The 16,920-nt window shown below is 52.7% G+C and overlaps 4 protein-coding genes across 5 annotated transcripts; all 4 read left to right on the plus strand.

The window, feature by feature from the left end:
- Nucleotides 1-316: 316 nt before the first annotated feature.
- On the plus strand, nt 317-3,849 carry PV05_10919. 2 transcript variants are annotated; one of them, XM_013454352.1, is made up of 2 exons: nt 317-860; nt 999-3,849. In XM_013454352.1, exon 2 carries the CDS (start codon nt 1,141-1,143, stop codon nt 3,397-3,399), a length of 2,259 nt encoding a protein of 752 aa, XP_013309806.1. In that variant the 5' UTR covers nt 317-860; nt 999-1,140; the 3' UTR covers nt 3,400-3,849. The 2 variants fall into 2 exon arrangements, with proteins under 2 accessions (XP_013309806.1, XP_013309807.1); XM_013454353.1 differs by having other exon boundaries at nt 317-3,849.
- A 151-nt stretch (nt 3,850-4,000) lies between these two features.
- On the plus strand, nt 4,001-7,026 carry PV05_10920 (uncharacterized protein). The gene is made up of 2 exons (XM_013454354.1): nt 4,001-4,198; nt 4,266-7,026. The coding sequence occupies exons 1-2, from the start codon at nt 4,169-4,171 to the stop codon at nt 6,903-6,905; spliced, it is 2,670 nt and encodes an 889-aa protein (XP_013309808.1). The 5' UTR covers nt 4,001-4,168; the 3' UTR covers nt 6,906-7,026.
- A 3,909-nt stretch (nt 7,027-10,935) lies between these two features.
- Nucleotides 10,936-14,107, plus strand: PV05_10921 (uncharacterized protein). The gene has a single exon (XM_013454355.1). The coding sequence runs from the start codon at nt 11,475-11,477 to the stop codon at nt 13,446-13,448; it is 1,974 nt and encodes a 657-aa protein (XP_013309809.1). The 5' UTR covers nt 10,936-11,474; the 3' UTR covers nt 13,449-14,107.
- Nucleotides 14,108-14,138: 31 nt separating this feature from the next.
- On the plus strand, nt 14,139-16,734 carry PV05_10922 (uncharacterized protein). The gene is made up of 2 exons (XM_013454356.1): nt 14,139-14,619; nt 14,681-16,734. Exons 1-2 carry the CDS (start codon nt 14,530-14,532, stop codon nt 16,229-16,231), a joined length of 1,641 nt encoding a protein of 546 aa, XP_013309810.1. The 5' UTR covers nt 14,139-14,529; the 3' UTR covers nt 16,232-16,734.
- Nucleotides 16,735-16,920: the final 186 nt, after the last annotated feature.

Consider the following 16,920-nt stretch of genomic DNA (forward strand, 5'->3'; position numbering starts at 1 on the left):
CGGTGGCAGCTGGTTGGGATCATCTGTTGGTCCATGGGCTGCTGATGGTCGCGTGGATGCGCGCGGCAAATTTCCAGCCAGCCAAAGATCTTTTTATAGCATCATTGGCACGGTTTCAGGATGGAGGGGCTTGAGGTGATTTGCCAATCGCAGCGTCAAGATGCAGCCCCCTTCAGATGCCTGCGACCAATGCTGGAGGCACAAGCCGAGAAGTGTAGAGTAACTGTCCAAGCGCCTGCAAGGTGCAAGACTGAGTAGTGAGAAGGGCAGTCGGTGCTGAGGGGAGACTCGTTTCTTACTACGACTTTCGCTCCAGCAACCAACAACCAACACAACCAGGATCTACCTGTATCAATCCTCTGTGTACGAGTCCCCTACTGCTACTGATTGCTCGCGGGCCTCCTGCTTCATCCATCGGTCCCCCATTGCGCCATATCCCGCGCCTCTCAGGGCCTTTCTATTTGCTCCCTCTTCCTGCTCCAACTCCACGTTCCTGGACGTTCCCACCTCCGACTCCTCCTTCGCTTGTCGCAGAAGCCATCCACCACCTGCAGTAGTCCTCGTCAGGTGCCGAACAACTTTCACTTTGCGCTTCCTCTTTGTGCAAAGTCGAGGTCAAAGCGTGCGCGCGCACAGGGCTCAAGAGGAGGGAGTTATTGCTTCTCAACCAAACTCCGTCTTACGTCCCAATTCTCTTCCAGTGGAGGTTTGACTCGTGAGAAAGCCTCAGGCGACTTGCTGCGCCGCACTTTGGATACGCGCTGAATCTGAAACTGTGAGAGGAGCCCCGGGTCGTCAGGCTTCTTTCTCATCTTGTCGCATGCTCTGCGACATCTCCATCGTGGTTTGTTTTGATCTCAGTACGTCAGGCCCAATCCTCCGTTGTCCTCTTGTGAACCAAGACCTCGATTGTACCATGGCCCTTTCGACCGTCATCAGTCGCAAGCCAAAATGTTACCGTACTCTCCAGGCAGTGCTGACTGTCACCACCGCAAAAGGTCCTTCGACTTGGCCAACGACTATTCTACCACACGCCCCTCCACCCGCCATGGTCCAACGACCTCAGTCTCGTCGATAGACCACCAACTATCTACCTCATCCTCCAAGAAGAGACGGCCTCCACTTCCGCCATCTTCGAACATGCCAATCGGAGTCGGCTCGATCATGTCCACACCTTTCCCGTCGTTCATGACAGTAGTTGGGGAAACAGACGCAAGCATACCGAAGGATCTTGAAGAGTTGTCCATGCCGGACTCGATACAAAGCGACACGCAGATTCTGGTCACCGACGCCAAACCTCCTTCTACTTCTTTTCAGCCGTCTGGTCAACCTCTACATCACCGAGACAGTGTCACCTCTATGACGACCACATCGACGGATTCTTCACCGACCACTACCAACTCTACCTTTGACTCGCCCTTATTGACCGATCCTTCCCCCTCCTCTTCACCCGAGTCAGCAACCTCAATACCTCCTGTATCACCATTCCGAAATATAATGGGCAGGTCGCTACAAGAGCAGCAATGTGAATCTGAGCCTCAAAAGGGACCCCCCATCATAATTCCACATGCTCCCTCAATACAGCCGCAGCTGCCAATAGACACGACGAAAAACGTCAAGAACTTGTCGCTGAACATGAACGCAGTCGCTCTACCTCGGCCATCAACTGCACCTGGGTTTGAAAGCTCCCACGCGTTTTCCGCTCCTACATCACCTCTGAAGGACACGCCACGGACGGGACGAAAAAAGCCCACGAATCTGACCATCAGAACCCCAGGCTTTCAGCAGCTGTCGTTTTCGCGGACACTGGACGTACCGCCAACGCCCAGCTCAAGACCTTCATTGCATCATATGCAATCTTCCCCGTCATTAGCTTCTCTGGCATCTCCTACCAAACCACCCTCTCAAGGACTGTTCCTGCATCTACCCGCAAGCGGGACCATCCATTCTGGATCGGGCTCTGACTCGAGCAATTCGGCTCAATCGGGGAACAGCGCGCTTCCAGAGTTGAAAGAGGAAGATGAATTCCATCCTCAAAGATCACAGGAAACCCAAGAAAAGGGGTACCCAACAGGTCCTGTCCTCATCTACGATAGCGGCGTGTATCTGTACCTCGAACCGACTGCCGACGAAGCAAGCAATTTTGACACAGTCATTAATGTAGCGAAAGAGATCAAGACGCCGTTCGAGTTCGAGGCCGACGCTCCTATGCTGGAGATTTCGGAACCTCAAACCGCCATTTCTGAGATATCATTCAAGTCGGCTTGGGAATGGCCACGAGCCAGCGAAACACCAACACCTACCACGCCGAGACCGACGTCATTCCTACAAAAGAAACAGCCTGAGTACCTGCATATACCATGGGACCACAATTCGGAAATATTGGAGGACTTGTATAATCTATGCCGGGTTATTGACGAGCGAGTGCAGGCTGGAAAGAAGGTTCTAGTACATTGTCAACTGGGTGTTTCTCGATCAGCTTCGCTGGTAATCGCTTACGGTCTGTACAAGGGTTATCAGCCGGACTTCCACTCCATGTACATGTCGGTCAAGCAACGAAGTGAATGGGTGGGACCTAATATGAGTCTGATCTATCAGTTGACAGACTTCAGATCAAAGGTGGTCAAAGGCGTGTATGGCGACCACACCTTCAACCCCAAGCCGACGTGGTGGAAGGTGCAAGCTTCGCCTTCTCCGGTCATGGACACCCCGATCGCGAAAAAGCCTTTCCAGCAACTGCCTTCACAACCATGGGAGAGACCAGCAATGGTATTTGCTCCCGGTAACGCTGATGCAACTTCCACCGCGCCTAGTCGACCCTCACTACGCCTAAACAAAGCTCTTCCCCCGGTTCCGCTCTTCCCCAGGAACGATCCTGTGGATATCATCGAGACACCTGTGAAGCTGAGTCAGATCTTGAGTAAGATTGCTACGCCTCCAAAGTCGGAAACGTCAAGTGCAGCTGCAGCCGTTCCTGAGTCACGGAGCCCTCCTCAAAGTGTATCGCCGCGGCCTCTACCATTTCGAGAGCGTTTCGACGATGTACCGCCTGCGTCATTGTCACCTGAGCCTTCCAAGACTCCCAAATTGGGACTTATGACGAGTTCTCCCATCATGGATGTTGCTGCGCAGGACGTACCGGACACTCCATCGCTCTTTTCGCCGCGAGCAACAGAGTTCATGGCGTCACCTTTTGGGATCACAACCGCAGGAGATCTGGCTGTAGTCCGCCAGACACCACAGCCTCCCAAGACAAAGGGACTGCTACTTCCACACCACATATTCGCTTCACCTGCCGAGTCGTCAGGCGATCAGATTCCTACAGCAATTGACCCGAGAAGTCCACATCAACAAGGAGAAGCTCCCGAGATATTGCGAAACATTGATGACTTTTTGTAAAGAAACTATTCCGTTCACAGATGCATGTTGGGGCATGACATTGGAATCATGTCCAAAATAGATGGATATTGTGAGGCATTTTTCGAAAATAGCATGGCGTTCAGGGTCAAAGTGGAGTAAAAATTCATGGGATTGGGCAGGGCCACGCATCAAAAGACGACATGTCCTTGCAGTGACAGGGACGGCGCTTTGTATTTGTACAATTAGCCATGAATGAATGTCCCAGACTGCTCAGCATTGGCGAAGAGCAAACGTGCATCTGAGGGTGCATGATGATTGAAAGTGAGGATGCGATCTGCTGAGTTTAATGTTCAGATGGATGAGAAGAAGATGGTGGTGTCTCGTCTGCTTCCGAGATAGGTGACAAACAAAGTCTATGGGCTTGACTCATGGGAATTATCCATGTTAGTTTCCATACTGTCAGCAAATGGGACTCTGATACGTTCTTCACCCGTCAAACTGTTCGATCGATGATGACAAGGTCGCAGACTGCATATCACCGTTCAACATGACAAGGCTGACGAGGCTGCGCTAAGGAATTTCGGTTGACAGCCGATAAATTTAGATGTAGACATGCCTTCTCGCCATGAGTGATAAATATCAACCTCCAATCGCTGAACAGGTCTTCTTGCTCTGGTAGCCACATCAAGCCTTCTCGTCGAGTATTTTGCTTCCGTTCACAACCCCAGACAGTCGTCGACATCAATGATGTTGTAGGTGCGCCTGTCTTGCGCAGGCTAAGGCATTGGCTGTCCGGACCCTCGACACCATGGCGATGGAACGCACTCGCATCGCAAAGGTTAGTTTAGTGCCGGTTTGCGCGACACGACGACGACCCTGGGACGCAGCTAATGATGTCGCCGCAGGTCGACAACGTAACCCTTTCCCGACGCGGCGAACAAGTCAGCGGGACTTTACATCTCACACCTCACCACCTTATCTTCGTCCACACCCCTCCTGCTCCTCCTACCCCAACAACGACGACTACAACATCTGCAGATGAGGCCAGCAACAACACCAAGCCAGCCCGACCCAGAGAGTTGTGGATAACATACCCGATCATTCAACAATGCACCTTCCGGCCCTCACCCCTCGCATCCCGACAGCCCAGCAGCATCCGCCTACGCTGTCGCGACTTCACATTCGTATGTTTCCTGTTCCATGATGAAGGCTGCAAAGAAAAGGCGCGGGACTTATATGACAGCATCAGAGCGTGGACCTGCAAAATAAGTGGGATCGAGAAGTTGTATGCGTTCAGCTATGTTCCGACAGGGCCTGAGCGGGATGTGCAACCCAGTGGGTGGGCGCTGTACGATCCTATGCGGGAGTGGCGCAGAATGGGGGTCGATGATCCTGGCAAGGAGAGAAAATGGAGAATCTCGAAGATCAACACAGATTACTCGTTCAGCCCGACGTATCCTGCTCTGCTACCTGTTCCAGCCCCGATATCCGACGCGACGTTGAACTACGCGAAAAGCTACCGCTCGCGAGCGAGGATACCGGTGCTCACTTACTTACATCCAGTGAATGATTGTTCGATCACACGTTGCTCGCAGCCCCTCGTGGGTGTGAGAGGCAATAGGAGCATCCAGGACGAGAAGTTGCTGGCGGCGATATTCAACACAACAAGAGCCGAACGGCCATTGAGTGCGTACAATTCACCTCCCCCGGAAAGAGAGGACTCGGGCGCGTCGAGTATGTCTACGATGACAACGTCGAACGCGGACGGAGACCTGCAAGCGACTGATGCCGAAGCCATCGAGGATGCTGTGATTTCGAGCCTCCGACGAGACGAAGATATGGCACCAGATGCGGATGAGAAAAAACCGATGATCTATGGTGCTCAGCAACGGAACATGATCGTCGACGCTCGGCCCAGTATCAACGCGCTGGCGAACCATGCTACTGGTATGGGATCAGAGGACATGAGTAACTACAAGTTCGCGACAAAGGTGTACTTGGGTATTGACAACATTCACGTTATGCGCGATAGCTTGGCCAAGGTTGTCGATGCGCTCAAAGATTCAGATTTGACACCCCTGGGCCCCAATAGGGAGCTGTTGCAGAAAAGCGACTGGCTAAAACATATCGCCAACGTGTTGGACGGGACCGGTCTGATTGCGCGCCAGGTCGCGCTTCAGCATAGTCATGTCCTTATCCATTGCAGCGACGGATGGGATAGGACGAGTCAGCTTTCGTCTCTGAGTCAACTGTGTCTGGACCCGTACTATAGGACCATGGAGGGATTTATCGTCCTTGTCGAGAAAGACTGGTTGAGTTTTGGTCATATGTTCAAGCACCGCTCTGGATTCCTCAGTTCCGAAAAATGGTTCCACATCGAGAACGAGCGGGTCAGTCGCAGCACTGACGATACGGAAGGGAAAGATCAGGCCGGAGCCATGTCTGGCGCGCAGAAGGCGTTTGAGAATGCTTTCTTGAGCGCGAAGGGGTTCTTCTCGAACGCGAAGCACAATGATTCGAGAGAGAGCATCAACGTCGAGTCAGACGCGGATGCCGCTGGCAATTATGATTCGGAGTCTCAGGCTGGCCGGCGGATCGTGTCTCGAAGTGCCAAGGAGAAAGAGAAACTCGCTACGAAAGTCAAGGAGACGAGTCCTATTTTTCACCAGTTCCTCGATGCGACATACCAGCTGATGTACCAGCATCCAACGCGGTTTGAGTTCACGGAACGGTTCCTACGGCGACTGTTGTATCATCTTTACTCGTGTCAGTATGGGACATTCCTTGGAGACAGCGAGAGAGAAAGAAAAGAGGCGAGGCTGAGTGAGCGAACCAAGAGTGTCTGGGACTATTTCCTGGCGAGAAGGAAAGAATTTCTCAACCCGAAATACGACCCTGTTGTGGATGATAATGTGCGTGGGAAGGAGAGGTTGATATTTCCAAGATCCGGGGAGGTGCGGTGGTGGAATGAGGTTTTTGGCCGGACGGACGACGAGATGAATGGGAAGCCAGCCATAAAGACTCAGCTTAATGGCCTGAGTGATGGCGATGCGAGTGAGATGTGGACATCTGTTGGCGGATCGCAGAGTCAATCGGGATCAGCGTCCGTGCCGGTGAGCAGGGCTAGGACCCCTGTGCTCGTTGGCGTTGAGACTCACGAGGCCACTGTGGGATTGACGGCGAGTCCGAAGGCGCAGGAGCCGGTGAGCAGGGCGAGAACGCCGGTATCTGGAACAGCTTCACCGCGGACGAAGGAGGGAGTTGCCGCCGGGTCAAGGACGTCGGTGCCAGTCCCAGTATCAGTGTTAGAGGTCGAGGAGGAGTCGAGGCAAGTGCACACTCCGGATGAAGAGCCTGTGCAGCCTGTGGAGCCTGCTGGACCGGATGAGTCCGTCGGCGACGAATCGGTGGAGACGAAAGATGACGCTGTTGGCGACGAGGATCTGGCCGGAGATTTGGACCCCTTGGGCATTGGAGATGTCAAGGACATGGCGCCACAGTCGAGGCAGAGACGGAGAGAGCAGTTGGAGATGCTCATGAAGTGATGATGAATTGGCATAGCTAGCCCCTATGGCATGGCATAGCATACTACTGTACTGTACCTTTAGCATAGCCCTGGCACCCACGGATTGTATTGAGAAACGATATTGATGAGACCATGTCACCCACCCCACTCAAAACGGTATCTGTTAACAGTCATTGTGTTCATTGATTTGACCGGGAGGTAGACGCTATTATTAAGAATGCCATTTTATGTGTCCCATTGCAGCCTGTATTTTTGGCGAGTCCTGGGCCCCTGTCGAGGTTCTGTTTCGCTTTGAAGGGGACGTCTGGTTGAATGGAGGACATGATCGATCTTACGAGTATGGAGTACGTAGTACGTAGTAACTACCTTACCTTAGTCAACCCCCTTTGCTCGATGAGCACGAGGGGTAGGCTGAGAGGGGTTATGAGTTGATTATTGGCCAACCCCTGATCGTCGCAGCCTCGGCTAACTTAGATACCTTCCTTACTGTGTACTATGTACAGTATGACCAGCAATCAAGTCTGTGCGTGGTACATGGTACATGGGTGCATCGTTTACTCGCTTTCTGTATAGAGTATTGTAGCGGTTGCTGACATCAAAGGGTCGTCGGCTCGAACAACAGGATCTGTTCGCCACGAGCTATCCGGGGCAGCCGACAAGATATGGAAGACCAAGTATACTTGGTGCGAGCGACCTTCGAGCAAGCTGCTTTTGAGTTCAGGGTTTCATGATACTGTTGGCGCGAAGCTCGTAGACCGATGCTCGTTCAAGGCTGCTCGTGCTAGGTCAAGCTGGCCTGAACGAGGCGAATTGATCTCACTCACCGTTCATGTCGTTCGCTGTTTGCAGATGCCGCTGCTGCAAGTTGTCAACTGCAGAATGTGTACAGAAGACACTTGGATGGACGAGTGACAGGCCGTTCCGCGACCAGGTATGGCCATGTTCAGTCAGAGAGAGTCGGTGCATTTTGGGCTCGACATCCTGGTGACAGAGGGAAAACGGTCAACACCCGCCGAATACGCTGCTGACCACGATGAGGAAACTCTTCCACTTACCCCGGACTCCCGCGGTGGTCAGGCAGAGAAGGCTCACAGGATAAGTAGCCGCCGAACAAGGCGTCCAGGTGTGGACGTATACGGGAGCGTATGCGGTATTCATAAAGGGTTGCATTGGTCGTGATGAAGTGGATCAAGACCATAGGACATGGTAGATCTTGGTTGTCCAACTGCAGAGTGACTGCTCTTCGGTTTGCCGCCCCCACGCTGCAGGCTGTTGCCATCGCATTTTCAGCGCCACTGGTGATTAAATGTACTCTGAGCGATATCTCATCAAACCGGACACTTATTACACAGTAGACTCGACAACCCTGATTCGTGAGCCAGTATTACCTCGTAGCATTGGCAAGGACCGCGATGCCGTGCTGTGCTCGGTGGTGGCACGAGCGGCTATTATGTCCGCCGTACACCTACCGCGAGTCTGCCTTTGTTGCGAGAGCGAGGGCGAAGCCGAACGCGAGGGTGTACGTGCCCCCGGATCAGCCACACGGATCAGCGGAGAGTTTTCTACTCTACCAAATCAAAAGCAACCGCCAAAAAATTGCCTCGAACTCGCAAGGGAAGAGGTCGGCTCAGGCAGGCACAGGCAACAGCCACGTACAACATCTGGAGTGATAACATGGGCGGGCTTTGCTTTGGGTAGGACTGACGATCTGTGTAGCCTAATAAGGCAGACGCCGAGGTGGTTCAAGAACACGCCTCACCCACGCGTGCAGGATGTCGTCGGAAGCGAGTCTCAATACGTCGGCATGTAGTCCACCCAAAATGCATTGTTGCCTGGGAGAGTCTGTTGAGGCTGGACGAATCAACACTCCAGGCGGTCATTCTCCGCAAAAAGGTATGGAGAACAATGAACATCAGACCGAGCATACGAGTGAGCTTCGTGCCCAAACGTTAATGTTTGCGCGACATGCGGAGTGTTCGCGTCTTTGGGACCAATGATTGCCAATGGGAGGAGAAGAGAGCCGCTTGATAGTGCCCAATAAATGCGTAGCCCCGCCATGCTGTCAGAAACTCCTGGTCGTCATACGTTTTCATGATGGACGTCCAAAATTCACACCCTCCTTGGGCCATAGCGCCACCAGACGTTCGTGATAGACGTTGCTGGATGTCAAAGGTAGGCATTGCACAGATTTTTAGCCATGCAGGGGAAGGCTGACGGTAGGGAAGGACAGGGCGGCAAGAGACCGACTATCGTGACCGTCCATTGGCAGAGCATATTATTCCGGCCGTGTCCGGCATACCCAAAATATGTTCAGAATATGTGAATATGTCTAGGACACATTGGGTCGGACAAATAGCTGTGATGGACGGAGGGCACCTTTTGGCTCGCCTCTTGGAGGTTGTGACCATAGATCGATTCGTAGGTTGAGCGTACCCTGGAACAGGTCTTGTGTTCTGCAGCTCAGTGGAAACGGATCCCGTCATTATTGCTTTTGCTTTGGTTCAGAGAAAGAGTGTGGTGTTGGAAAAGGGCACCCCACCAATCGTCAATGAGGGGGATGTGCTGGTATTGGCTTTTCGTTCGGTAGATCTCCCATCAGGTCTGGGGGCGGCCCGTGGCTTCGGTTGGCTTGTGGTGGAGTGAGAACAGTCAAGCATTGTGAGTGGTGTGAGAACCGTGATAACTTGTTCATTGGATTGGCTCTGCGTTGTTACGCGCTGAACTCTTGTTCGCGTAAAGAAGGTCGCAAGAACACACACTGGAAACATTGAGATTTGTCTGAAAAATGCTCCGACCTCTGTTCATGCAATGCATCTTTGCCATCACTCGAACCAGGACAAGGTTGGCTGCGCCTCTCGAGCTAGATCTAATGTAGTTTTCCAAGTGACTTTCCAGTAAGGTCTCGATCCAATGCGACACCCCGGACACTTGAGTGGGTTGGAAACTTATGCAGCCTTCGCGACCTGGATGACTTGGCTTAGTGGCCAGATGAGGACCGCATGCTGCCCGTGGCACAACGTGGGCGAGTAAGAATCAAGTCGCTGACCTCCTTGATTGGCATTCGATGGCAGAAGTCTACCATATGCATTTTCCAGATGTGCCATTGTGGGGAAGCACACCAGTAGATGAAGTTGATCGAGGTGAAGCGTGACACGTCGATGCAGGTGGGCAAGTCGAAACCTGTCAACGGTCACTGTACATGGCTATTTTGTGCCTGGCGTCGTGAGATAGGCGGGACAGAGCTCTCGATGACTGGATGCCAGTTTGGCTCGACATGCGTTGAAGGGACGTCTGCCGAATCACTGCAATAGTTCGACCACAATCACAGTTGAACCAAACGACTCAGAAGAGGTAGGAAACATAGAGTCAGCTGGCTGTGACGACAGAACATTTTAGACCCAACTGATATGCTATGTTTAACCTCAGGTGTGGGACTGCGTTAGGTCGACACTGGTTGGGAGTGATGCTTACAATGTTGGTTCACGCGACATGAGGCTCAGACTGGGGATTGTCGGGATGTCTGATGAGGCACAACTCTGTCAGTGAGTGTCGCTGTAGTCCCTCGGTCGACGACATAAACATAGGATCTGAAACAGATGAGGGTGGTACCACACGGGCCTGCGAGAAGTATGATCGACCACGCCACGTTGACCGGAAGCGGGAAGACACGAGAAGAACAGGAGAACAAACAAACGGGCAGTCAGGGACAGCCGGAGCAGGGGAGCCTAGCCGTGGCTAACAAGCCTAAAGGATGTCAACCATCAAGGAAGAGGCGAGCGAGTTAGTGACTCGGTTCGGGCGCGGGTGCCTGGAGCAGCACTCGTTTTAGGCTTCAAAACGTAGTCCCCTGGGTGGTACCTAAACATGACGACAGCCAGGTAGGTGATAGGATAAGTGATGGCTAGGTGCCCGTAATTTCCATCACAGCATCACAGCCTCCCAACGGCAACACGGACGCTTCCCGCTTCAGGCCTAGAAGGAGTTTCCATGGGGGGCAAAGTCCACCTGTCGCTTAGAGACTTCAAATCCGAGATCACCCATTCAATAACCGTCAAAGGACCCTCACCATCCGTCCTCAAACATTCTCATTCTCCCGTTTGTCTCGACAAACCAAATCGAAACAGCACTGCCTTGGCCTGGTGCCAATGCCTTGCGACAGACCGACTGGAAAATTGCCGCAAACCTGCTCGTTGCTGCGCTTGTCCTAGGCCAGGTTACATAATCTCGGGGATCGAAAGGAATCCTATCGACGATCGGGCTACCGCAGAAGCAATCAGCATTTCTTCTGCTCACTCTTTTCGTTGCTCAACACCAGACGTCAGCGGCTTTTACGCTGCATCTGTCCAAAGACCTTGACTCCCAAAGCATTTCTTTTGTGGCCAACTTTACTCTCGACTTTTCGAGTCCCTCGATTGATTCGCGTCTCTTTGCTGTCCACCAACCTCCAGCCAACAAAGTCCCGACCACCGAGAGGCCAACCAGTATGCACGCCACGGCCATCACGCCCTGTTGACCGCCTGTACAAAACAACAACCAAACCCGCCACCTTGAATTTTTCCCTTCTTCTCTTCTGTATTAGATTACCATAATGGCTTCACCAATACCTCCAGATCCTTATCAGACTTTGGGCGTGAGCAAAGATGCTGAGCTTTCAGCAATTCGCAGCGCTCACCGAAAACTTGCCCTCAAACATCACCCAGATCGAATAAAGGACGAGTCACTGCGGGAAAAGGGTAAAGATGAGTTCCAAAAGATTCAACAAGCCTACGAAATCCTGAACGATCCTGTTCGAAGACAACGGTACGATGACAAGGTCCGATTGGCAGAGCTCCGAAAAGAAGCTATGATGAGAGAACCACCCCCATCTACTACAAGAGCATATCCGATGAGACCTGCTCAGCAACCGGCACCTGCGTCTACGAGAGAGTATCGAGAAGACGGCAATTTCTACGAAGAAGTTCGCCAACCTAGAAATGCTTCGGCCTACGACTATCGAGATCCCTACGATGAACCTGCGCCACGCCCGACTGGCCGGAAATACAGTGACTATGAGAAACGCACTCCACCACCTCCTAGACCAGCTGAGAAGGCGAAGAAGTCTGCGACAGTGGGCGCCGGCATGATGGCCACGGCCTTCGCCGCCAAGTGGAGGGCTCAAACAGAGAAGTCCAGAAATAGCAGAGCGGATGAGCGGAGAACAGATAAGGAGAAAAAACGAGACAGAAGCGACAAGATGCATACCAGGAAGACTGCATACGTCGAAGACACTGACAGCGAGTATGAAGTGGAAGAAATCAGGCCGTCGTTGAAGGCCACTTCCCGTTCCAAAACTACGTCTCACTTCGAACCTACGGCCGAGACTGCACGAAAAGCTTCGGCAAGAACTGCGAGAGCTCGTGATTACGATGATGACAGCTATGATGAAAAGTGGGAGAGACATCACGAAGAGAGCAAGATCTACATGGCCAAAGCCACGAATCGTCCCAGTCTTGACCGCACCGGCTCAGATGCCTACCAGTATTGGCGTTCAAATGGCGGCAGGCGCAGTGGGAGTGATAATGAGAGGAGGCCTGATTCGTCCAAGGGACGCAGAACTGACGACTACTTCTCCCCGTCATTCACCAAGTCGACGTCGTCTCCCAGCGAGCTTCGTGCTCGTGTCGAAGAGCGGGCACCTAGATCTACTGTCGGCACGACACGCGACCGAGACCGTGACAGGGACAGAGAGAGAGATAGGGATCGTGAAAGAGAGCGGGAACGGGACAGAGATCGTGATCATCGAAAGATGATGCCACCAAGTCTACACCGTTCTCAAACGGCACCTGTGCCCAAGGGTACTTCTAAGAAAGAAGCGGTACCCGCCAAAGGTTCCAACCTCAAGCATAGCGAGACTCAGTTGCATGATTCGGGCTATGGGAGCAGCTCCAGCCCACACACTCCTGACATGAGGGAGGAAAGCCCATCCAGGTCGGCCAAGACTCGCACCAAGTACCGTGTCGAGCCGGAGGTCGATGGGGAAGAAGCGATGCGAAGCCATCGTGTCAACAAGATCTACGACGATCATGATGATCCACGATTTGACAGACGATACCACCGGAGTCCAGAGTCCGTCATCAGAGAACCGTTGCCTCGTGAATCTGATCGTCGCAAGGAGAAGCCCGAACATCCCAAGGTCGACACCAATTCTCGCTCAAAGTCGTCCCGTGGCGCTTCATTGATGTCAGGAATTGTGCCCAATCCTGTTCGAAGAAGCGGCTCAGGACGGTATGATGACTTGCCCTCACCTCGCTCCCCACGGGACACGCCCCATGTGTCACGGCACAATAGCGGACGAGACAAATTGTTTCCGGAGCTGTCGCCGGATGAACGAGAACCTCCTCGAGAGCCGCCTCGCCAGAGTCGACCGTACTCGTCCGACAAGATCAACGTTGCCTCTAGACGGGAACCGGTTTATGCTAACTATCGGGAACCGACCGACTACCGCGAGAACGAATATAGCCCACGTTTTCGGGAGTCACCGCGAACCACAAGACGGCCCTCGGTGAGTGTGGGAGGATATTGATGACATTTTCGATTGGGTTTGGTGCTTGGGTCCTGGCTGTTTGATAACAATCCCCTCACTCTTTTCATCACTCAGATTGTTTGCTGCCGCCGGCTTCAAGTACATACGTTGGACGGCCATTCACCGTCCATTTCGACTCTGTTTTACCAGTCTGAGGTCCGACGATGACGGGCTTCAGGATATGCATTCAATGGCGAGTAGGGAGGTCTGAATCAGGGACGGATGTTGTTTGCGGGATTGGGGATGGGATAACTAATATTTATGCATCTGAGGTCGAAAGGAAATCCAAAGCCCAGGTCGACAGGACATTTCGAACCGACGCAAGAGTGTATGGCTTCTCATGATCAGCGATCAGGATGAACTGTCTCATTTAGTCGAGACACAGCATTGTACAGCCCATATACCATTCCTATCTGGAATTGACGACTAACGAAATGCAATCAAATAAAGCCAGAACCAGAATATGGTCAATCCATGCACGCTGTCGAGCTTACTGATCGGCGCACGTCAAAATCACATCCTTGCCCTCTAATTCATTGCTAGACTTCAAATATCTATCCTACGGTCTAGATTGTCGATGTACCAGCGTCTGGTGTATTGCAATGCTCGAATCTCTGCCAAGTGGTTTGTTGACATGGGTTTGGATTAAGCGAAACGGGTCGGAAATCTGTAGCAGCGTGCAATCTTCGCCGGCTTGTCTCAATGCAGTTCCCTTTGTCAGTCGATACTGCTCAATCCTTTCCCGCTTGCATTGTTCTATGATCATACTTAGTAGCATACGACGTGGATTTGTGGTCTTTGGCCTAATCCAACAGAGCCTCTCGCATTTCTCATCGCCCCTTCTGCTGTGACCGCTCTTCTGCACGCCCCTCGGTACGACATTAGCCCCTGCTGCGAACCTGTCTCAGGTCAGAATCGCATTGCTGCCATCGAGACTAGCAAAGAAAAGATCCCCGGTACATCAAATCAGCGACGATCGCGTTTGGACTTGCATGGCTGGTGCGCTTCGTGGTACATGGCGCTTTCACCCTGAGTTGAGGGGAAGCCCATCAAGCGCGTTGGGAACCAGGTAGCCTTGGAAATGGCAGGAGTTGCTTCGGCGGGACCAACCCCCGCCGTCGTGAATGGCTCTCAGAATGCTTATGATGCGGTGGGCTCTGTGAGTCAGGAGGTGAGATACCGAGCAAAACGTACACGCGCATTACAGACAACCACTGACGTGACTGCGCCAGAACTCGGCATCAAGCAAGACACGTCCTTCCGGCCTCCGCCAGAACTCTGCGAGCTCTACGCGTACACCACTCTCGAGCCTCGCGCCCAATCGCAAGGATAGCAGTGGCACGGGTCGCATCTCCAACCACCGTGTGGAAGAGCTAGGACAGTCGGAAGGGAAATTAATACGGAGTGGGAGTGAGCCGGACAGTTTACTCGATCTCTACAACCAAAGTAGTGGGAATGTCAGTCAACAAAACAAAGACGGCGACAATGACATCCCCGAGAATATGTACCGGCCGCAGGAGGACGATCCTGAAGGATGGATTCATCGAGATAAGCTCGCTAAAATCGAGAGCGAAGAACTACAAGCTGCAGGGATCAACCTGGCAACTGCACGGCGCACTGGGAACAAGCCCGCCAGAAGGGAGACAAGTCGAGGTCGACTAAGTGAGGAGCGCAATGTTCCTGCGAGAGGCGAACCAGAAGACACCAGACCACAGCCCCTAGAAGAGGAGGATGAACAAGCCAACTGGGATTTCCGCACACCGGAGGAGATTTCAGCTGAACAAACACCTTCTCCCATATACTCCAACCCGGTGTTGAAGAAGTCAGGGTCGAAAATACCGGTTCTAACTTCGAGTCCGCTCCCTATACCGCACGAGAGGATTGAAAGGGATACACCTTTGGTCAGGAAACGCACTATTAGTAATAGTATGAGTCCTGAAGATGGCATACCCGTGCTCAAGATACGAATGCGACGAGGGAGTACCGGGAGCGCCGCCCTGCTGGACGAGGGTGAGTCCTTGGGTGCAACACCGGTCTTCGCCAACGGGACAAGGCTACCTACTCCCAAACAGTCTTCTCCAACCAAGATGAAATCGAAAACCGGCCAGTCATCACCACCAGGCACCTCCGCAGGAAGGAAAGTTTCCAGCAACAGTGGGGCGAGGAAAGCGACAGCAAACGCGAAGAATGGCGCAACTCCCTCACCCGGCCAAAGACCTGGAACAAGGTCGGGAGAACTAGATCGGCCTCGGACTGCTGTGAATAGACCTGAGGGAGATCCTCCGTGGCTGGCAACCATGTACAAACCAGACCCGATGCTACCACCTGATCAACAGATTATCCCAACACATGCTCGACGGCAGCAACAGGCTCAATGGGAGGGGTCTGGTGCTGTCCCCAGCACATATGACCGCAACTTCTCCCCACTAGCTATCCATACGGGGTCGATCTCGAAAGGAGCATCTCCGATCCTACATTCCTCTCCGTCTCTCGCACCCGGCAGGGATGGTGATGATGATGATGATGAAGCATCGTGGCCGCTCAAACCAGTCCCAAGTCCCAATTTGAGAGGCCCCGCAAGTCCCAGACCTGGCACGGGCGGCAGCACGAATGGCGGATACAGCACCATGCCGAGAGTGGCGAGTCCCGCCATCATGCATAGCCCGCGAATGGGAAATATTTCGACGGTGCCAGCTCAGCCTACGAGGGTGCAGCGTATAGAACACAACGACATGGACGAGAAAGTGAAGGATAAGAGTTGCGGTTGTTGCATTGTCATGTAACTCAGGCTCCTTGCAGGTGACGTCGGGAATAGCAAGAATGCTTCTCTACATGACAATACCCCCTTTTTTCATTTGTTCGAGGATGGAATTCAGTAGCTGTTTTGTTTCTTGATGCAATTTTAGCGGGAGTGAATTTGGTGTCCGGGTTGAGCGGAGCGAGGCTTGGAGTCCAGTCTTGAATTTTTCTTCTTGTCTGTCAATACCGAGACTGGAAGAGGATTGGAGAACGTGACCATTTTGTGGAGGGTTGAGGAGGAGAGAAGAATGCATCGCTGGCGAGGTGAAGTTGGCTAGGGCATGGAATCATCGACTTGCCTTGTGAAAGGAGGAATACGCAATGGCTACAGTATCGAGCTGCCGAGAATATTGGCGAGAAACCATCACTGCGCTCTTCTGAGTCGAGTCTGGAAGGAAGGCTGCAAAGGTTCAAGTCTTCCTGTCTGTACCTATCTTCAAAGCTGCCCTGCCTCAGCACTGTTATTATCTCGCATCGCCACTATAAGATGAGAATGACTATTCCATCACGTGTAACTGTCTTGATTGGTGCGGTCTGGATAACTAATCAAGGGACGTCAATGCAGCGAGATTGATCACATCATCGCCCCCATCGCCTCTATAGCCACTCGGCGGCTCAATTGAATGCCATCAATCGTCATCGCGCCTCCAGACTTCAATGATTTGTCACTGCT

The sequence above is a fragment of the Exophiala xenobiotica genome (assembly GCF_000835505.1).
Source record: "Exophiala xenobiotica strain CBS 118157 unplaced genomic scaffold supercont1.7, whole genome shotgun sequence".
In the NCBI taxonomy this organism is placed as follows: domain Eukaryota; kingdom Fungi; phylum Ascomycota; class Eurotiomycetes; order Chaetothyriales; family Herpotrichiellaceae; genus Exophiala; species Exophiala xenobiotica.

Excerpts from the sequence above, each read along its gene's own strand:
- PV05_10922 (XM_013454356.1), top strand. The coding sequence starts at position 14,530 with ATGGCAGGAGTTGCTTCGGCGGGACCAACCCCCGCCGTCGTGAATGGC. Across the intron at positions 14,620-14,680 it reads TGGGCTCTGTGAGTCAGGAG|AACTCGGCATCAAGCAAGAC; the intron begins GTGAGATACCGA and ends TGACTGCGCCAG.
- PV05_10921 (XM_013454355.1), top strand. The coding sequence starts at position 11,475 with ATGGCTTCACCAATACCTCCAGATCCTTATCAGACTTTGGGCGTGAGC.
- PV05_10919 (XM_013454353.1), top strand. The coding sequence starts at position 952 with ATGTTACCGTACTCTCCAGGCAGTGCTGACTGTCACCACCGCAAAAGG.
- PV05_10920 (XM_013454354.1), top strand. The coding sequence starts at position 4,169 with ATGGCGATGGAACGCACTCGCATCGCAAAG. Across the intron at positions 4,199-4,265 it reads AACGCACTCGCATCGCAAAG|GTCGACAACGTAACCCTTTC; the intron begins GTTAGTTTAGTG and ends ATGTCGCCGCAG.